Source organism: Castor canadensis, chromosome 11 (genome assembly GCF_047511655.1).
Source record: "Castor canadensis chromosome 11, mCasCan1.hap1v2, whole genome shotgun sequence".
NCBI classification, from domain to species: Eukaryota; Metazoa; Chordata; class Mammalia; order Rodentia; family Castoridae; genus Castor; species Castor canadensis.
The window spans coordinates 100,798,345-100,820,845 of record NC_133396.1 but is presented as its reverse complement, the minus strand read 5'-3'; the positions used below and the strand labels follow the sequence as shown (position 1 = coordinate 100,820,845).

Here is a 22,501-nt window from a genome sequence, read left to right as displayed (position 1 = left end):
AGACCTTTAAAGAAGAACTAATACCAACCCTCCTTAAACTGTTCCATAAAATAGAAAGGGAAGAAAAACTACCTAACACATTTTATGAAGCCAGTATTATACTTATCCCAAAACCAGGCAAAAACAACTCCAAAAAGGAGAACTATAGGCCAATCTCCTTAATGAACATTGATGCAAAAATCCTCAATAAAATAATGGCAAACCAAATTCAACAACACATCAAAAAGATCATTCACCAGGACCAAGTAGCCTTCATCCCAGGAATGCAGGGGTGGTTCAACATATGAAAACCAATAAATGTAATAAACCACATTAACAGAAGCAAAGACAAAAACCAATTGATCATCTCAATAGATGCAGAAAAAGCCTTTGATAAGATCCAACACCATTTCATGATAAGAAATTCCTAGAAATCTAAGAAAACTAGGAATAGAGGGAAAATACCTCAACATTATAAAAGCTATATATGACAAACCTACAGCCAGCATTATACTTAATGGAGAAAAACTGAAACCATTCCCTCTAAAATCAGGAATGAGACAAGGATGCCCACTATCTCCACTCCTATTCAATATAGTACTGGAATTCCTAGCCAGACCAATTAGGCAAGAAGAAGGAATAAAAGGAATACAAATCAGTAAAGAAACTGTCAAAATATCCCCATTTGCAAATGATATGATCCTATACCTTAAAGACCCAAAAAACTCTACTCAGAAGCTCCTAGACACCATCAATAGCTATAGCAAGGTAGCAGGATATAAAATCAACATAGAAAAATCATTAGCATTTCTATACACTAATAATGAACAAACTGAGAAAGAATATATGAAAGCAATTCCATTTACAATAGCCTCAAAAAAAATCAAATACCTAGGTGCAAACTTAACAAAGGATATGAATGACCTCTACAAGGCAAACTATAAACTTCTGAAGAAAGAGATTGAGGAAGACTATAGAAAGTGGAGAGATCTCCCATGCTCATGGATTGGTAGAATCAACATAGTAAAAATGTCGATACTCCCAAAAGTAATCTACATGTTTAATGCAATTCCCATCAAAATCCCAATGACATTCATCAAAGAGAATTGAAAAATTTACCATTAAATTTATATGGAAACACAAGAGGCCATGAATAGCCAAGGCAATACTCAGTCAAAAGAACAATGCTGGAGGTATCACGATACCTGACTTCAAACTACATTACAAAGCAATAACAATAAAAACAGCATGGTACTGGCATAAAAACAGACATGAAGACCAGTGGAACAGAATGAAAGGATCCGTATATGAAGCCACCCAACTATAACCAACTTATCTTTGACAAAGGTGCTAAAAATATACAATGGAGAAAAGACAGACTCTTCAACAAAAACTGCTGGGAAAATTGGTTAGCAGTCTGCAAAAAACTGAAACTAGATCCATGTATCTCACCCTATACCAATATTAACTCAAAATGGATGAAGGGTCTTAATATCAGACCACAAACTCTAAAGTTGATACAAAGAAGGAAATACTTTGGAGCTAATAGGTATAAACAAGAACTTTCTCAATGGAACCCCAGCAGCTCAGCAACTAAGAGATAGCATAGATAAATGGGACCTCATAAAACTAAAAAGATTCTGCCCAAAAAAAGAAATGGTCTCTAAACTGAAGTGACTACCCACAGAGTGGGAGAAAATATTTGCCAGCTACACATCAGACAAAGGACTGATAACCAGAATATATAGGGAACTCAAAAAACTAAATTCTCCCAAAATTAATGAACCAATGAAGAAATGAGCACATGAACTAAACAGAACTTTCTCAAAAGAAGAAATTCAAATGTCCAAAAAAACACATGAAAAAATGCTCACCATCTCTACCAATAAAGGAAATGCAAATTAAAACCATACTAAGATTCCATCTCACCCCTGTTAGAATAGCCATGATTAGCAACACCACCGACAACAGGTGTTGGCAAGGATGCAGGGAAAAAGGAACCCTTTTACACTGCTGATGGGAATGTAAACTAGTACAACCACTCTGGAAAAAAATTTAGAGGCTTCTTAAAAATCTAAACATAGATCTACCATATGATCCAGCAATACCACTCTTGGGGATATACGCAAAAGGCTGTGACACAGGTTACTCCAGAGGCACCTGCTCACCCATGTTTATTGCGGCACTATTCACAATAGCCAAGTTATGGAAACAACCAAGATACCCCACTACTGATGAATAGATTAAGAAAATGTGGTACTTGTACACAATGGAATTTTACTCAGCTATGAAGAAAAATGAAATCTTATCATTTGCAGGTAAATGGATGGAACTGGAGAACATCATTCTGAGCGAGGTCAGCCAGGATCAGAAGACCAAAAATCGTATGTTCTCCCTCATATGAGGAATTTAGATCTAGGGCAAATGCAGCAATGTTGTTGGACTTGGATCACAAGACAAGGGGAGAGCACATATGAGAGATATAGGAATAGGTAGAAAACCCAAAACATGAAAGCATTTGATGTCCCCACTCCGGAGGAACTGACACAGAAACCTTAAAATGACAGGTTATCACTAGCAGGGGATCAGGAACCAATGTAAAGATCAGTTAGAGTTGAATCAACAAGGGTTGTAACACATGTGTACATGAAAGCAATAGTAGGAATCTCTCTGTATAGATATCCTTAACTCAACTAGCAAAAACGCGTTGTCTTCCTTATTATGCTTATGTCTTTTCTTCAACAAAATCAGTGATAAGGGCAGAATGGGACCTGCTTGGAACTGAGGGAGGGAGAGGGGGAAGGGTGGAGGAAGGGGGCAGGGTTGAGAAATGACCCAAACAATGTACGCACATGTGAATAAATGAACAAAAAAAAGGTAATGCAAAAGAATCCACATATTTCTTAAGTATACAAATTAATGGCATTACTCCAGATTGCAGAAAACTATGCCCATTGGAGAAATGACTGATTCTGGATCTGGGAGAACCAATTTTGTATTTTTCTTGGCTTTTCTTGACTTTGCTCACAAGAACCTCCAGCACAATGTCAAAGAGTAGCAATGACCTCAGGTCCGCTTGTTGTTTTCCTGACACTAGTGGAATGCTTCTAGAGTTTCTGTTAAATGTTTAGTACATATACTGTGTCAAGTTGCATGCCAGTCATTTGTCTATTTGCTTTCAGGTCTACTCCTACTTTCTTGCAGACTTCTCCATTTTTCAGAGTTGGAAACCTGAAAACTACATTAATCTTTTCCTTTGTCAGATGGTTTCTGATTACATTTTGTCAATAGGAGCTACTAGTGAAAGCTGGGAGGAAGGGAGAAATGGTGTCTTATCTAAATCTTGGTTTCTGGTGGTGTCTTCAGTAGTGGTAGCAACAGCAGAAAATGTGCACACCTCCAGGGTTCCTGGTTAGCAATGCAGTTCCAGGAAGCATTAGAGGTCTCTCTGTGGGACACTTATGGGCTCTAAGTTTTCTTTCTTTCTTCTTAAACTCTTCTATCTCTTTTGCAATCTTTTTCCCTATATCGAGCATGCTGGGTTTGCAATATTTAACATGGTTCTGATTTAAGAGTTTTTCTGATTGGACATTGAAATACCTTGTTTTCAGCTGACTAGGAAATTAATTTTTTTTAAAAATCAGTTATGGGTATTGAATTTTATCAAGTATATCTTGTGAAATCTGTTAAGATGATCATGTTTGTCTTTCCTTTAACAACAGACAACAGAAGAATTCTTAACAATAAATCATCCTTGCATTCTGAGGACAGCTCATACTCAGCTGAATTTTTCTTTTAATTCATTGCTTGGTTCAATTCACCAAAACTTAAATGAAGATTGTTAACACGTACAGGTAAGATTTGTCTGCATCAGGATGTGGGAAACCTTTTCTGTACAGGTCCAAAATTTGAATATTTTTGATTTTATAAGCTTCACACTCTCCTTTGCAACTAGTCAACTCTGCTCTTATAAAGCAAAGCAGGCATAATCAACACATAAATGAATGAGCACTGACTGTGCTCCAATAAAACTTTCTTTAGGGACATAGAAATTTGAATTTAATTTTTATGTGTCATAAAATACTATCTTTGAGTTTTTTACTACTTCAAAACCTAAAAACTATTCCTAGCCCATGGATCATATGAAACTAGGTGGCAGGCCAGATTTAGCCATAAATCATGGCTTTCAAACCTATAATCAATGAATCAATCAATCTATCCATCTTACTCTTGGGAAGGTAATCCTCAACTGGCTTTGGAATTGGTATTCAGGGAAATTGGAAGCTTCCCACTGTTTTCTATGATTTGGGATGGTTAAAATTACATGGGACCCACCATTCTGAAGGTAGCAGAACTATACTATTCAAGACTATTTAGGCTTGGTGGATTTTGGGGATTTAGGTAGCTGAATAACTTTTCCACTTTCCTCTAAAGAAGTTTCCCTAGTTACGAACTTTCAGCTTATGAATTAGTACAGACATGAAGCCATGCATCAGAGCAATCCATTGATTCTGCCACCAGATGATATGAGCATGGGTGACATGACCACATTTGTGTTTTGGAAAAGTCACTCTGGCTGAGGGTAGAGAATGGATTGGAGTTCAGCAGTGTGACTGCAGACAGCAACATGCTATTGTCTGTGTAAGAGATGATGATGACCTAGAATACTGTCATTAGTAGCAAAAGAAGGGAAGTAGGTAGGTTGTAGAAACATTTATCATAGGGGTTTGGGGTTTTCAAGACCACCCTTGGGTTCAGTGATTTGATAGGGAAACATAGGGCTGTGATTTATTATAGTGAGTGGATACAAAGCAAAATCAGCAAAGGTAAAAGAATACATGGAACAAAGTTCAGAGGAAACCAGGTACAAGCTTGCCAGAGTCTTCTTTTAGTGGAGTCACACAGAATATGCTTAATTCCTTTTACAGCTTTTGAGATGTAGCCTGCCAGGGAAGCTTGCCTGAGCCTAGGCATCAAGGGCTTTTATCCAGTCAATCATGTAGGCATCTTCTGCTCTAGCATGTATCAAAATTCCAGAATCCAAGAAGAAAGCAGATGCTCAGCAAAACCAAACTGGTGTGCAATTTATGCAGAGTGTGAGCCATCTATCAGAGAATGGGGAGAATTCTCTCAAGTTCAAGCTCTCTGATGCTAGCCAAGAACCAACTTTATATACATGTCTTTCAAAGGATACTGCTTTTAAACCTACTACTTTAACTCTGTATTACTTTTTTTTTTTTCAATACTGGACTTTGAACTCAGGGCTTACATCTTGAGCCATTCCACCAGCCCTTTTTTTGAGAAGGGTTTTTTCAAGATAGGGTCTTGGGAACTATTTACTGGGTTGGCTTCCAACCAAGTTCCTCCTGATCTCTGCCTCTTGAGTAGTTAGGATTACAGGCATGAGCCACTGGTGCCCGGCTTTTAACTGTTTCCTAACTCTTAACTATGTTTTCTGCACAGAAGATAAAAATCAATGTGTTTCTACTACATTTCCTACCAAAGGTTTTGTTGTATCTATTAAGGAATTTTTTAAGGAGTAAATAGAATGATATCTAGCTTTGGGAGACAAGGAATGGTCTCAAAGTGTTGTCACATTCCAGGTAATGGAGCAAAACAATACACAAATGTCTGCATGTTCAATAATTAATCAAAATATTATACATAGAGCACTTCCTCTGAAACTTACACAGGTCTAGGCACTGTAGATACAAATAGTGAGAATATCAAACATGGTCCATGGTCTGATGGAGCTTATAGTCCACTGGAGAGAGATATTAATAAAATAATCACAGAAAGAAATATTTAAAGACAAAAATTGAGAACTGTTCTGAAGAAAAGAGACGTACAATGAGTTCAAAACATGAGCATGGATATATTCTGAAAAAACAACAGAGAAGACTTTCTCAGGAATGGTCATTTGAGTTGAGCCCAGAGGAATGAGTGGACATTGACTGGGTGAGTTGTACATTGGAAGTGGTGAGGTAAGGAGTGGGAAGTAAAGTATTTCCAGCAGAGTGAGAGTTCTAGGGCTAATGTGTAAATGAAATTTGCCAAATCTCAGAGGGTGCTGGAGAAACACCACCAAAATTTTTTAATTTTCTGAAGTAGTTGCTGTATCTGCTTACAGAATTTCTGTATAGGAGCTCTGAAATTCTTTGGGACTAGTGATCACTTTCAGTCCTATGAGAAGAAATTGCAGAGGTGTAGCTGGGCTGCTGGGATATCAAGCATATCTGCAGAGTGGCTCAGGACAGAGATCTGGGGCCTTTTTTTTTCTTTTTTGATAAGCAGATAGTTAAAGAAGTGTGTTTTTTTCTTTTTCAGATCTACAATCTTCCATTTGTTATCTCACACCACAACTTCTTAGCAAGTCACTTCCTGTTCAGGGTGTTACTAAAACATCCTTCTGCCATGAACCTCCTGCTCTGTGGGAGCCACAAATCATTTTCCTCATTTAAAAGTCATTTGTTCCGTTCTTCCAAGTGCCACTGTGGGTGAAAACTCTTCAGTTCTCCAGTCTTAAACCCTAAAAGTATTTCCTGGGACCCTTTTCCTTTCCCAATACCTGGGCCCCCAATCCAAATTCAGCTCAACAAATATTGATAATGTTAGTGAAGGTGTGGCACTGTGAGTAAACAATGAGTAAGACAATGCCACTGCCGGGAGCTCATGGCTCCAAAGCACGTGATGTGTTTCTTCTTCATAAACTGATCAGGACATGTGTAGCCATGGGACTCTGCTGTGCTCTGGGTTCTTGCTATTTCTGGAATTGGTGTTCTCTGTCTCTAGCCTTTCAGTCTTCCCTCAGGGTCCCACTCATCTCTCTCACCTCAGACATCTTTTGCCCAATTCTCTGTCTTATGCCCTGAAGCCCTTGGTCTCTTTGTGTCTATTTAGGGTCCAGATTTTCAGACTGCACAGGGTTTTTGTCATTTCGACGGTCTCCTTTGTTGTTTCAATGACTTCATTTCTCCTTTTCTTGAAAAACAAAGTAAGACAAAGTAAAGATGCATTTTAAAATAGTATTTATTGTATTTACCTGATGACATGGAGCCTGTAGTCCCATTCTTAAGCACTTACAAGATAAAATTTATAGATAATACTTTTATTAACAGAAATTTACAAATGAATGAGATAAAAGGTGATGTAGTAAGGATAAAATATCCTCTTATAAAGATGACAGTTAGCTTCTGAAACAGATCTAGTGGCATTTGTTATTATTAAACACAATCTTCATGTTTCTATTAGTGAACTAATCCAACTTTTTTTTTTGAGGACCCCAGGTTCATTAAGCCTGGAGAACTGAAAAAAGGGGAGGAAAGTTTCTTAACCCCAAACAACTCATTTAGCAGTTACAGACAGTTAAGAAAACACCTCAGCTGTATAGTTACCCTAGGATATGATAAGTGCTACCACTGCAGACTTAGGTACTAAAATAGATGCTGTGGGAGTGTTGACTAGAGAGCTATACATTACCTTTGGGAGGAAAGGGGAGTTAGAAGGCTACACAAAGAGAGATCCTTGAAGTAAGAAAGAGCCAGGGGCAGATGGGGAAGGAGGGCATTCCAGGAAAGAATGTGATGTGAGCAAAAGTGTAGAAGGTGAAAATAATTTGGTGAATTCATGGGTCCATGATAATTCTGTCTGGCTGGAGCCTAGCTAGGGAGCTGAAGGACAGGGTCTGGAAGATCTTGAGGGTTAGATTCCTAAGGAGTCTCATCCTATAGGAAAAACTTTCCAGTAGGAAAATGAAGTGATGTGACCTGCCCTTTACATGATAGCAGCTCAGGTAACACATGGGGAAGACAGTGGGATGCAGAGAGAAGGTGTGCTAGAAAATGAGGCAGATTGAAGGCCCATGGTTGAGAGGAGCCATACAGAAGAGTTGAAATTGACAGGACCTAATAACTGCTCAGATGTAGAGGGCCACTGGGGTGGCAAGGAAGAATTTTGACTAGTTAGATGACCTACTTAGCCTTTCTGTGACTCAATTTCTTAATTTGTGAAGTAGAGGGTGATTGTACCTACTTCAGAAGGTAGATAAATTTTAAATGAGTTGGTGTGTGTAAAATACCATAAGGAATGGTATGTAGCATGCACTCAATAAATATTACTAATTATGTTTATGGTGGATAATTAATTATTATAGAGAAAACAAAAGGAAAGCAAGTTGGGGAGGCCAGGGACAGACCCATGAATTCAATTTTGGGCACATTGAATTTGAAGTGACTTCTCACGCCTACTATAACTCATAAACACTTGGAAATACTGGTTATAAATAAAAGGTTTGAGATTGATATGCATTTAAAAATTCTCTGATAGATAATATATAATTGTTTTCCTTCAACAAGAATGTCAGAAGAAAATCTCAAATTTCTCATTTGCAAAAATATAGCCATTTTCAGATCACAGAGTTCATCCACTCAGACAAAGACACAGACAGGGCTGTTCAGAAATGACTGGACCATTGGCCCACAGAAGCTCAATAATTATCATCTATTTCTTTATGAATTTTCAAAGTAAATTTCTCAAAGTCTGAAAGTCTCTAGAGAACTTACTAGCCAGAATTCCTTTGTCAAAATGTTTTGAAAAACCACAGGGGCTTCTCACACTAGAATGGGGGCTGATTAAGCTCTAAATGTCCACATCTATTGACTATTTTAGTTACCATAAATGATGCAGTGCAACCCCCCCCAAATTCTTATCTCTTCTTCTGTTCCTGTTATTCTTGTGATATTAGTGGTGGAAATTTACACTGTTCCTCTAATTTTGTAATAACTCATCAGAAGTGCATGTGACTTGGATCCCTTGTTTGCTATGAAATCAGCTCTGGCCAGATGCAGAGAGCTATACCCCGGCATCTTTAATTTATGGACATTTCCAACAGAAAATTTGGTTATCCAGATCACAACTGAATTAACATGTCAATATATTTACTTTGAGCTGCTCTTAGCAGCTTCAAAATATTAGAATATGCAACTATATTCATTCAATAGATATTTGTGTTCCATCTATTGTGTATGAAGCAAAGTGCTAGCTGTGTGTTACAGCTTGAGGTCAAGTGCCAGGTGTTGGTAATCTACAGCAGGTAAAGGGAAGCAGTATGGCTGAGTGCAAATGCGTGAAGTCTTGTGTTCAAATTCTGTCTTCCCAGCTGCCTGACTTTGCTAAGGCATTTATCCCCCCAGTCTTAAATGCAAACCAGAAGAATGCATATCTACTTCACAGGACTTTTGGACTGACAATAATGCAGAAAATATCTAGTGTAGCAGTTAGTACTAAACCCTCAGTGAATTGTTACAGGCTTCTTGCTCAGGAAGAGCTCTCCATTTTATCTTCATTATTTAGACATAGTCTCGGTCCTCTCAGTCTCCTCAGGAAGACAGGTGGTATAGCAGGTAATTAGAGTGTGGTGTGGTAATGACAGTGTGTATAACAAAATGTACCTGAGTTTCAAGGATCAAGTTAGAAATTTTTTATACAACATTAAAATAGCATAGTACCAGCTACATTTCTCCTGGAGCTTATTTTGTAACTTTGTATTAGCATCTTTGAAGGTTTCAGGACCTTAAGCACAGTTTATAAAAGGATCAGGATTTTACCATGTGCAGGCATATTCTTGTAGTAACACCTCATTTAATCCCCACACCAACACAGCAAGGTAGGGACTATTAACTATTCCCATTTTTCAGATGGGCAACCCTAGGCACAGGAGAATAAAGTTACTTGCTCAAGGTCACGTCACTAAGAAACAAGGCCTCAGATCCACAAACTCTGATGTCTGAATCTGTGCTGTGGTATAGGGATTGAACCCAGAGCTAGACAAGTGCTCTGCCACTTGAGTCATAACCCCAGTTCTTCTGTTTGTATTTTTTTTAGGGGATACCCTTTCACTAATTTTGCCCAGGCTGGACTTGAACTGTCTCTTCCTCTTGAGCAGCTGGGATTGCAGGCATGTACCACCATGCCTGGTGGAGCCCACATTTCTGACCACTCATACTTCCTCTTGTTGTCTATGTTTTTCAAGTTTCATGTTGTAACCAGTAGTGACTGTCACTAATTATTTTCGAGAAAATTATACAAATCAAGGAAAATTTAGGGAAAAGTCAAGTAGAAGAAAGTAATAGTACTAGAAGAAAAATATAGTCCAGCCATTTCTTGTCTCTGAATGGAGACCTAAGAACTGCTTTCTGTTGACACAGCCTGTGCCAGTCGGGCACTGCCTATGCCCAGTTTCCAACATGGCCCAGCCAAGTACTTTTCTTGTGGGTCTATAGTTTAGAGTGTTCTGAAGATTTTTTGTTTTTGAAAAAAATAATTCCTTAAATCAGTTACATTTTTTTTCTTCTGTGGAGCATGTGTTGCAACGTTTTCCATTTTCTCAGCTGAGTCCCTGGTAAAGCCCATAGTGTTTTGCAGGAAGAGGAGGGATTGTCCCAGCTCACCACACTCTCCACTAGAGGGCCTGTCCCTGAGATTTCAATTCTATGCACACTGAGGAAAAATAAAACAAAACAGAACTCCCCACACCCAGCACACCTCAGTCTGACACATGATCCTGTTCCATTGAAAGAATGCTTTGATTTTATAGGAAAGCTGTGAAGGGAAAAATAAGACCCAGCTCATTTTCCTGAAGGAGAATATGAGAACTGAGCCCTGAGGAGTGGGGTGAGTAGCTTACATCTTCATGAATCAGAAAATTCACTGGAAAGAGACAAAAGCAGGGCAGTCCTGAGCCCGAGGACACCTGAAGAATTCCTGTGCACTGCCTCCATCCCAAGCTTGCTCTTCTGGAATGCCTAAAGAACTCTTACTTCTGGTTCTTTATTTTTCAAACTTTACACTGGGGCATTGGGACACTAGGAATTTGTATACATCAGGGAGAGGAAGGGGCAGTTTGAGGACGAGGGTATTCAGAAGTGACTTCTCCATTCACCTACAGGGGGAGGAGGGATTTTATATTAGGAGAAACACAGCTTGTTCAGTGCCACTTTGAAACTTCTTCCTTCTTATGACTAAGTCCCATTATTCCTTCCCTCATGTCCCTCCTCAGGAAACTGCCTCCTTCTGCTTGGCTCAGTGCTTCCGCTGACCTCTTAATTGGTCTAACACCAAAAGTCTTTTCCCTCCAAATGCCCTCACACCAAGGCAGCATCTGATATCTGCATCCTTATATCCGATAGATAATTTGGTTCCCCTGGACTTATTGACTTCTACTCATTTCTACTTTCAATATATACCTATTTGAGCTGACTGGTCACTTTCAATTCTATTCAACATCACTTATTGCTCACACACAGAGTACAAGACATTATGTTGGATGGTGGTGCATGCACAGGGAAATAAACCAATGAATAAAATTCCTTAAGTAGTGTATGATGTAGTGAGGAAAACAAATAGTTTTTTATGCTGTAAATTAGAATGAAATGGGTTATACTGACAGAAGTACTCAAGGGGGGAGTACAAAAAGAGCTGCGGTTAATTTCAACTGGTGTTATAGGGAAAGCTTCGTAGAGGAGGTGCCATTGGAGGTGGGCTTTAGAGGACGTGTAAATGGGCAGGAGTAGGGCACCCATTCTGGCTGAGACACTCTGTTACACATCAGCAAGGGACTATGAGCATGTGTGGTGGATCTGGGGAGGTGCCTGGGATATACCCCAGAGACCTAGGCCTCTGCTCATTTTTTATGCTTTCCTCACTTGGAGGCACTCTGTAAAGATTCTGTCCAAATCCTTTCTGTCCTTAGATATTCAGCATCAGTCTTGCCTCCTTCATTAGGCCTTTTCTGACTGCTCTAACTGCAGTTCAGGACTTAGCTGTAGTGTCAGTAATGGAATTGCCATTTTAGCCAAACAAGAGAAAGACATGATGCTCACCTTATGTTTTGGGGCCCTACAGCCCTAACAATGGTGCTAGAAGGTTCTATGGATCAATTAATTGAGACTGACAACTTTATTCTACCTGAATGCAGCTCATTTCTACTGACGAACCTGGGATTGTTCATGAGGATTTTAGGATTTAGTTGTTTAGGTTTGCTAACACAAAAGGCAAACATTTCCTCAAACAGTCACATGATTGTCCTGCTCAGCTAGGGATGATCCCTCTTTGTGACTACCCAGCTGGGGTTATGAGAGGTTGTGGCCTCAGCTTGAACTGCACGCCTCTCTGAACTGAGTCTTAGGAACTAGGATGAACACAGTTTTATCATCTCCAAAGTTCCCTCTGGCCAATGACTGTTCCTTTAAGGTCTTTTGTTTTGATGGCCTGGTTACAAGCAGTGCACTGAAGTGTCAGAAATTCCTTTTTGGGGGTGGGGTGCTGGGCATGGCATTTTCTTCTTGCTGAGGTTGCCTGTAGTGATGCAGAAGGATAGGTTAGCCTTAAAGAAAATCTTACAAGGATTCTGATGTAGAGTCCAAAGAAAACTGCTCCAGCAGGCTAGTCCTACAGAAAGAGCACTTTCTAACACTCCATTTGAAGAATGTGTCTCATGGCTGAGAGCCACAGTTCTCACAACTTCCCATGCAGCAGCATCATTTACATTTGGGCTGATAGAGGCAGGTGTGCCCTTGCATGATAGTTCCTGATCGAAGGCGTGAGTGGGGCTGACATGTAGCCCACAATCTGCTCATCGTGCCATACACTCAAGGGAGGGGCTGCATCTGCCTCAAGGAAAGGGGCTTTTCCAACCCCTCCAGCTATTGCAGGGACTGATGGAGGCCATGTACCAGGGTTCCTCATATAGGTTGAGTTTGAGCAGAGCATTCTAGCTAGTGTACTCTGGCATGTTACAGGTATACACATAGTGATTCCTCTCTTCCCATAGCTGTTGGTCAAGGTTGTCACCTCTAAATATGAGAATCCTCTAGCCATGTGCAGCCTCCAGATATGAGCAACCTTACCCAAGTGTACCATAAAAATATCATTTTCCACATGTGATGTGTTGTGAAGAAGTTTGGGAAGCACTGTATTAGGAAACCTGCCTTCTCATTCATCCAGAAGGGAGCTAGTCAGAAAGAGCAAGCATCCATGTGTCCACGGGGGACAAGCTGTGCCCAGCAACAGAAGGTTTCTTGCTTTGCTTCTTACATGTTGGGATGTGGTGTTTTGCAGTCTCCTGGTAAGAGCTGGAAGAGAAGGTCTAGGTCCAGGGCACCTGCTACGATCAGTGGTTGTAACTCAGTTTCCAGAGGGAGAGCGATGCCCACCAGCCTAGACGACAATTTCATAGCCTGAAGTCCTGGGAGGTTTGCACTCCTGTATGATGGTTTTCCCCATCTGTGCATGAGAAGGAAATGTGAGAACACATTGAAACTGAAAGATACAGCTGGGGAATTTCAGTCTCATGAGGTCCCAGGAGAGTTAAGCAAATGGCACAAGGGATGTCTTAGATCTCCTTCATGCTGGGGAAATATAGGGTATCAGGACCTTTTTCTCTACTGAGTCCTTTGCTCAGGGGGGCTTCAGCCACCCATTTGGGAACCCCTGGGAACTATTTAGCCCAGATAATAGCAGTAGGAGGAAATGGGGGTATTTGGCACTGCTCTTGACTATAGTGTTGAGACAACATCAACGTTTGTTCCTAGTTGAGCCCTAATTGTTTCTGTACCCCCAACATTCCACTTTTACCTATACATAGAAAGAAGTAACTATATCTAGTCATCCACTAATATCTCATGTGATCTAGTCATTCAGAGTGCTATGAACTACTTTCCCATTGGTTTAAGGAGTCTTGGGTTTTAAATTCAACTAATGGATGGGGTACACCAGATGGGAAAACAGGGAAAAAGTCAGGCAGGGTTTACCTTGTCAGAGTTCTGCACTGTGGAATAAATCGTGTTCATTGGCCCTTCATTGGAAGGAAGCACCTGAAAAACATCCATCTTCCCCTCAGAGAGGGTACAGAGGCCAAACCTTAGGAGTCTCCCTCCCTAATTCCTTCCCTGCCATCACCCCTCCCTGGTCCCACTTTTATTGAATGGCTTCCTCTCCTGCCCTCAACTCTAGTTCCATTCAACTTTGGAGAGGATCAACATCAGGAGGGCGTGAGGGGGAGTGGGTAGCAGTTAGGCAGAATTTTGGGGCAAAAAACCTCAGGAGCTAAGAGGAAGGGTCTTCATGCTTCAGACTGAGTCTTGCTCAGTCAGGACTTTAGCTTTCCATGGGCTTTATGGGTCCAGAACACTTGTCAGTTCAAGCACAGAACCAGACTGACCAGGAGGACCTCAGTTTTCCCCTTCCCTTCATGCAGACTTCAGGGAAGGAGGCTGGTGGAAGCACAGATGAAGATGATTCAGAACACAGGTGAGGGACCAGCAGGCAGGTAAAAGGCAAGTAGGAGAGAGGGGTGTGAGAGAGAGTGACAAAGAGTCTGAAGAAAGCAAGGTGTGCCTGCTCTTAGATCAGGTAATATAATCCAGGGAGGGTGTCCTTCTGTCAGTTTGTGCTCTTGGAGCCACTTTAGCAACTGGTTTACCATGTCAGTGGCTCCATAACAGCCCTCACCTCATACAAGGGGCTTCCTTGTTTGGCTCCTCTAAGTGATGATTCTTAGTCATGAGTCACTGACATCTAACCCGTGCCCCTCCATGCAGAAGCTTGGCCTGAAACCATGAAGGCTGCCATGAAGTGACAATTGACTACATATCTGTCTTCATGAAGAGACTCATGGCATCATTCCCCTGACATTGTGTTTCCTGGTGGGACTTTCTAGGCAACAGCAAGCAGAAAGCAATGGTTGCCCTGACTATGTCCTGGTGGTGGGGTGAGGGTGTCTATGAGTAGCATCAGCTTACCTTTTGCTGGGGAATTTCATCATAGAGTCTGGACTCTGCTGGTAGGATATCTCTTGAACCTGTGACGTATGTGTATATTGTATTCTTTGAGACATCATCTATCACAAATAAACAGAACCACAGTCTGTCAAAGGTGGCGGGTTGTTAGAGATTATATAGTCCTATGTTCTCTTTTTATGATAGAGAAATAAAGTTCCAAGAGTTAAATGGTTCCCATCCTACTGAGATGGAGGCTTAGATCCTCCAATAGTCTCTCTCGTCCAGGAGGCACTTGGCTCAGGTCTCACCCAGAGCTCAGTGGGAATTCTCTTCTAATCTAGAGTCTAGCTTAGGTCAAAGAGAATCTCCCCAACCTGCACGGAAAGTCAAAGGTAGCTCTTCCACTTCCACCCAAGCTCTTCCTTAACTTCTCTTGCTGTTAGCATTGATGGCCTTACATGGCTAGTTGACTGTTCATGTCAGGGTCTTAGTTGCTTAACTTGATTGAGTCTGTGTTACACACTGTGCCACATTCTGGTGAATATCTTATAGCAGCCACTGGAATGTTAAGTACATAATAGACACTTCACAAACATTCATTAATTGTTTGCTTGATCGATAGACACTATTAAACATTTATTAAGCTTTTTCTATGTGCCAGGTTCTTTTTGAGGCCCCAGAGAAGTAAAGAAAGAAGTGAAATGAGCCCCCTACTTTAAGAATTTATGAGCTAAAAGAGTCATTCATTCTTGTGTACTTTTATTTTATTTTTTGGTACTAACACAGAACACTTTAGGGTCAAGTTGAAAAGATATAGCTAGATTTTTGGGTCTTTATATTCCAGGGCACCAAAATATCCACAGATAATGGGTCTGGTCTAGCAGTATCACAGGGTTTCAACATTTCAGACTTTAGTCCTATCTCATCCCCATCCCCTTCCCTTTGGTGAGGGAACCAGACCGAGTACTCTCTCTTATCTTATTTGTAGGTGCAAAGAATAGCCTTTCTCTCTCCAAGAGGCTGTGAAAGATTGGAGATAAATGTTTCTTTGAGGAAATTTATAGATAACCCATGGCCCGAGAGGCTATGACTTTTCTTCTTTGGAAGTCATTTGAGTTATGATGCATGTCACAAACCCCCTTCCCCTAGAATGCCTCCTTGACACCATACTCAGGCCTGTCAATTATAAATATAGTAGCTAACATTTACTGAGTACTTACTATGTACCAGGGACCAGGTCAAGTATTGCATATGTGTTATTCCATTTCATCCACTTAATAGACATAAGCAGCAAGCCTCATTGCTATGCTTTACAACTAAGAAAACTGAAGCTTATGGTGATAAAATAACTGGTTGCAGACAAATGGTCCAAATGGACTTCACCCCCAGTGAAGTGCTTATAAAGCACATGCTGAATCTTAACCACTCCACTGAGAACTCCCATCTCTTCCAATTGCTACTTGGGGAACCTAGTGACTGAGGACATACCAGAACTCTTGGTGAAGGTCTTCAAGTAGGAACCTGAGGAAGCAGAACCAAAGAAGAGTTAGGAATATGGAAGCAGAAGTTCTGTGTTGTTTATTTTGATTGGTGGAAAAGGGAGATGTTGGGTAGATATGTAGTTACGGGGAATGAGGTAGTACAATGATCCCTTAGGAGTCTAAGATCAAGTTTGCATTCCTCCTTCCCTCCCTTCCTCCTTCCTTCCCTTCCTCCTTCCCTCCCTTCCTCCTTCCCTCCCTTCCTCCTTCCCTCCCTTCCTTCCTTCCTTCTTTCCTTCATTTCTTCCTTTCCTCCTTTCCTCCTTCCTTTCTTTTGTTGGGGTCTCACTCTGTTGCCCAGGCTGGCCTCAAATTCTGGGCTCCAGTGAGCCTCCTGCCTCAGCCTCTTGAGTAGCTGGGACTACAGAGGTCCATCACAATGCCCAGTGGATTAACTCTTCTGAATTGAGAGTAGTAAAATTACAGAAAGATCCAGAGGGATCCATAGACCCATGACAACCATGGACTACAAAATTAGTACATACCCCTTAAGGACTTTCCAAAGGTTGGAATAAAGTTGGGAGTGACCCTAGAGACTCTAATCCAAACATTTCACTATGAGGACACTGAGCCAGAGAAGTGAACACATTAGTACAGTGTAGTGCAGCTTCTTAATGGCAGTGCTAAACTTGAACCCAAGTCCTGGGCCCACCAAATACTGGTGATCTCAGGAAGAGATTCTGAGATCACCTCAGGGTAATGTCATACAGTCCTCAGGGCCGTTGTCCCAGGAGGTGGTAAGGTGGTGGGGTGGAGATTGTGGAAGGCTGGAACAAAAGACCTCTCCACTCCACCTTAGGTAAATGGCTTCAGTCCCTTGAAGAAAGAAGGTGCATTCCCACATTTTACCTTCTGGGAAATCCTACCTTGTCTTCTCTTGCACAAACGGAACAGAAACACTGAACATAGACCGAGGATGATCAGACAGAACACAGTCACTCCACTTAGCAACCCGGTGCGACGAGTACGGAAGCCCATTACGACGTCTGCAAACAGAAGCTGCGGTGAGTTTTGACTGTCAGGAAACAGGCCCCGGAGGCTGAGCAGGCTTGTCCACATTCAGGGCCACTATCAAAATGCAGTGCCTCCAGGAAGTGCCAAAGTGCCTAGGGAAACTGTAAACTATACTTCCTGCTATTAAAAGTCAGGAAGTAAATCAGAGAGTTGAACAGGTGCCGGAAAATACCCTGAAATGCTTAGCATCTCTCAGAAGGCTTTGGTCTCTTTCCCAGTGGGCTTCCTGGGAGATGTCCCTGAAGGATGAGGTTCAGCAAAAAGGAGGCACATTCTCCTGGAGATGAGGCCAAGTTCGCGCCTCGAAGCTCTTCAGAGTGATTTCCAAGACTCACCAGGAGAGATGGACAGGGCTAGTTACCTGCACAGAGCTGCTGGCTAGAGATGAAGTCAGAATTGTTGCTGACAGGGTTCCAGGCTGTACATGTGTAAGTCAGCTCTTGGTCCACAGAGGTCTGCAAGATCTGAAGGACATTGCCTTCTCCTGGGGGGCTCCAGCTGTAGGTCACATTCTTTTCTTCTTTCTCCATAGAGCATGTCAATGTGACATTACAGGTATTGTTCACAGATGTCATTAAACTCTGTGTAATTTTTGGTTTCCCAAGCCGACCTATGAGCAGAAAACATGTGAGCCTGTGGTAAGTTCATGCTGGCTTGTGAGAAACACTTGTTAAATTTTCAGAAAATTTGCAAGATGGTTGTTAGATGTAGGTATCATTAAAAACTAGATTATGAAAACTTACAATTAAATAAATTATATTATAAGATTAAAATTCATTACTTCCACATTATTTTTGATATTTTACTATTGTCCACACTCTTATGGTGACTTATATCTCTTATTATATCTGTCCTTTGTAATGATGTACAAGTGGGCATGTCCTTTTAACTCTGCATGTCTTAAAATCAGCATGATAGGAACCTTTTTAACACGGAAATTGTCAAATGCTATAAATTTGAGCTTGATTTATCATTGGATTAATTGTGGCTACAGACTCAAGAAAGCAATGGAAGCAGGATTACTAAATTTGAAAGTGCCTCATGTTTGTAGCACACAATACACATGAAACATTCTTCCAATACTTGAAAACCATTATCCAACACGGTAAAAAAAGTTTACATCATTGATGAACAAATGAAGCCCCAACACACACACACACACACACACACACACACACACACACACACACACACGTATACACCTTTGTTAAATCACTTTTTTCCCGTTAGTTAACTGTTATTCATTTTAGAACTACAGTCGTTTAGAACTACACTTGCAAGTACAGGTTAGTTAGGAATATAAATGTTCAGAAACAGCAATGAAAGTATTCTGTGAGAATGGCTATATGAAATTAACAATAAAGAAAATTGCATATTTTATTCATTTATGACTGTGCTACACACATCCTTCATGTCAGTAAAATTTATACTAAGTGTAAATTATACATGTATATGTACATATACACATGTACACACAAAAGACACAGAGCAAGTTTAGCATTGATCAGCGTATCACTGCATGAAAGAATCTTTGAAAAACTTTTTTGGTTCTGTTTTTTTGCATGTGTGTCTTCTTTTCTTTTTGTTTTCTTTTGTTTTAAAGTATCCATGATGAAAAACTATAATCTTATTAAATGTCTATTTTTATATGTTTTTACTAACAAAATGTTTGCTAAAGTAAACTGTAAAAGTCATAGACTAGTAAAATCTTGGTAAAGAAAAAGTAAAATTCAAGTAATAGCTAGATCTGGAGCTAGGGGAAGGAAGACAGGGGCAGGTCTTTTCTTTTACCAGGAGATAAGAAAATGGCCACATTCAGAGTTTGTGCACAGAATTCATGCACACAGGCAAATGGAGTTTGTTGCTTCCACTTGTAGCCATCTGAGAACAATAAAGGAGACAGAGGAACTGATAAGTAGCTTTCTAATTAAGGTGAAGTTTAGAAGGGAATAATTTTAGCAGGGTAAACATGGAACCCTTTTATTTGTCTGAACCTGTGAGGGGATAAAACATGACAAGTAAGAAGCTATAGAGATATTTTATTTTAAGGTAGCCAGAGTTCTGGTCTTAACAGTCTCTTAGGAGGAGTTGTTCCAGATTAGATTTGGGGGTGACTTGGCATCAAATCATCTAAACAAATTTGTAGAAAAGACGTTGATTAGCTCTAACAGTGGCTATAGATATAAATTAGTGAAAAACCAACCCCATTGTGTGTCTGTGTGTGTGCGTGCACATGTTTCTTTAGAAAGCTGATTTACGAGAATGTCTGACACTGTTATTCACCTATTTTTAGAAAAAGCTTTTGGTTGTGGTTGTTGAGGTGAGCACAGTGGTGAAGAATAAGATCTCACCTCATTTTCTCAGTTGGAACAGAGATGCTATCTGAACAGAGTTGCTGGGCAGAGAAGGTCAGTCATGGCTGATAGACCTTCATCCTCTCAAGACAAGAGTAGGAAAGCCCGTAGAGACTGGTTCAGGACCCAGGCTCCTCTGCTCTCAGGCTGTAGGTGTACAGCTTCCCTGTTTATAACACCAGGAGGATAGCAATTTCCCCCGAGAATGCTGTTGTGAGGATTAAATGAGATATTATATATAAAATTATTTTTTGGCAACACTGGAGTTTGAACTCAGGGCCTTGTGCTTGCTAGGCAGGTGTCATACCACTTGAGCCACATCCCAGCCTTACTTCAGTTATTTTTCAGGTATGGCCTTGTATTTTTGCCCAGGACTGGCCTCAGATCACAATCCTCCTACCTACACCCTCCTAGGTAGCTGGGATTACAGGCGTGAACCACCAAGTATCAGTTAGTTGGTTGAGATGGAGTCTCCCTGAATTTTTCCAGATTGGCTGATCTCTGACTCCCAAGTCACTGGGATTACAGGTGCTAACCACTGTACCCAGCTATAAAAAATTATTCTAATATCCATTTGTCTATCTATGCTTGTTTGCACATTAGTTATCTATAGAAGAGATGAAATAAACTGGCAATAGCCAGTTTAGTCTTTTTAGTCTCTTTAGACTTTCCCATTCAATCTTCAGGAGAAGATTACCACCTGCAAGTAGAATAGACTTCTGAAAATCTTAGCGGAAAGCTAAATTGTCTAAGTAATAAAATCCATACCTTATGGGTAGTTAGCTGAAAAGATAAAGACAAGAGGACTGGCATTTACTGAATACCATCTGAGTGTCTGGCATTCTACTACCTAATTTAAAAATGCATAGACCATACATATTTAAGCATCTATGCAACAAGGAAAAGAAATGTGAAAATGTGCCTTTCCCTTAATAATTGTCAGGGACTATGGGATCTAATTTATTATGATTCACTCCCCTTTCACTTCGACAAATGTGTATGGGACACACATTATGTTCCTGCCTACGTTGGTGCTGGGAAGACACAAATAAACTTCTTATCTGAGTCCCCACCATTAAGGAACTTCCACTTCAGAGTATCAACTACACCTGAATTGTATCTGTCACAACACAGATTAGCAATGGCCTATTTCTCTGTTCGAAATGAGTTGTGCCTAATAGAAATATAATGTGGTTCACTTGTGGCATTTAAAAATTTCTAATAACCACATTAAAATAGTGCAAATAAACAGGTAATAATAATTTTAATATGCATTTTGTTTTGGATATCCACTATTTTCAAAATCACATTTCAATTTGAAGCCAGCTATTAATGAGATAATTATGTTCTTTTTCATTTTTTGGTGCTAAGATGTCAAGATCTGGTGTTTATTTCACCTTACAGCACATTCAATTCGGACCTACCTTTCGCTGCTCAAGAGCCGCAAGTGGCTTATGGCTACCATATCAGACAAGGCAGTTCTAGATCAGTGCTTCTCAAACTTTAGGATGCTTAGGAACACCCCAGAAAGAATGTGGAACACAGATTCCTGGGCTTTATCACCAAAGGCAGAGAATGTGACCTGAGAATCTGCATCTCCAAAAAGTTCCTCGGCTACGCTGATGCTGCCTGCCACGTCCATGCTTTGCATAGCAGCACATACACACGGTAGCCATTGCGATGATCCCAGCGAATAGCTGTGATGGTTTATCTTTTCAAAGGAACTTTGCAGGCTTGGGGTGTGGCTCAAGTGGTAGAAAGCCTGCCCAGCAAACTGGAGACTCAAGCGTTCAAAAGCTCAAACTCCAGTACCACCACCACCACCACCACCACCACACACACACACACACACACACACACACACACACAGAGAAGATCTAGGGTGGGGGGGAGGGAGGAAGGGGGTAGCCTAGTTAACAAAAGGTCCTGAAACTCCAGTACCACCAAAAAAAAATTTAAAAGAACTTTGCATTAGCTACCACAGAAGTTAAAACTAAAATGATATGTTACTACTCATTCATCAAAATAAAAAAATAATAATGATAACACCATCGGCTGATGAGGATGTGGAGAAGTTGGGGCACTCGTGGTGGGAATGTAAAATAGTTTGGCAGTTTCTTTTAAAACTAAAAATGGATTTACCATCTAACATCATTCTTGGGCATTAATCCCAGAAAAGTGAAGATTTATCTCATGCAGGAATAAATACTCATATTTATTACAATATTTATTTGTAATACTACTAGAAACAACCAAAATGTCCTTCACTTTGGTGAATGGTTAACTGAACTGCTACAATGACATCATGGAAAGCGAACCAACAACTAGAAAGTAGAAACTGTCGCTTTGTCTAATAGTTTGGATGAATCTCAAAGAAATTATGCTGGGTGAAAAAAAAAATAAACTAATCTCCAAAGGATACATACATACTGAATGATTCCATCTCTATAACATTTGTGAAATAACATAATTATAGATATGAGCAGATTAGTAATTTCCAGGGATTAAGAAGGGCACAGAGGGAGGTAAGAGGTGTGACTATAAAGGGATAGTATGAGGGAATTTTGGGATGCTATAGTTAACAAACTTGATTTTGGTAGAGTTTACACATAAAAACTAAATTCTATAATACTGCATGCACACCCACACACAAATGAGTGCAGGTGTAGCTGGTGAATTTTAAATATGCTGTATAGATGGGACTAGTGTCAACTTCCTGTTTTTGATACAGCATACAGTGCTACAGTTTGTGCAAGATGTTAACACTGAGTGTGTGGCACACAGAACTTCCCTTTACATTTCTTTGATCTTCCTAGGCGTCTGTAATTATTTCACA

At 40.4% G+C, this 22,501-nt stretch overlaps 1 protein-coding gene across 6 annotated transcripts in view; it reads right to left on the bottom strand.

Moving 5' to 3' along the window:
• Positions 1 to 6,999: 6,999 nt before the first annotated feature.
• Positions 7,000 to 22,501, bottom strand: part of Cd84 (CD84 molecule) — a 29,025-nt gene continuing 13,523 nt past the window's right edge. For 2 of the 6 annotated variants that reach the window (XM_074047728.1, XM_074047724.1), the window contains 6 exons: positions 17,673 to 17,921; positions 17,164 to 17,283; positions 16,245 to 16,277; positions 14,778 to 14,875; positions 13,788 to 13,871; positions 7,000 to 13,260 (listed from right to left, as the gene is read on the bottom strand). In XM_074047728.1, the coding sequence (XP_073903829.1) occupies positions 13,195 to 13,260; positions 13,788 to 13,871; positions 14,778 to 14,875; positions 16,245 to 16,277; positions 17,164 to 17,283; positions 17,673 to 17,921 (650 nt within the window). In that variant the 3' untranslated portion in view covers positions 7,000 to 13,194. The remainder of the gene's footprint in view (positions 13,261 to 13,787; positions 13,872 to 14,777; positions 14,876 to 16,244; positions 16,278 to 17,163; positions 17,284 to 17,672; positions 17,922 to 22,501) is intronic. The other 4 variants (XM_074047729.1, XM_074047725.1, XM_074047726.1 and 1 more) reach the window with 3 other exon arrangements.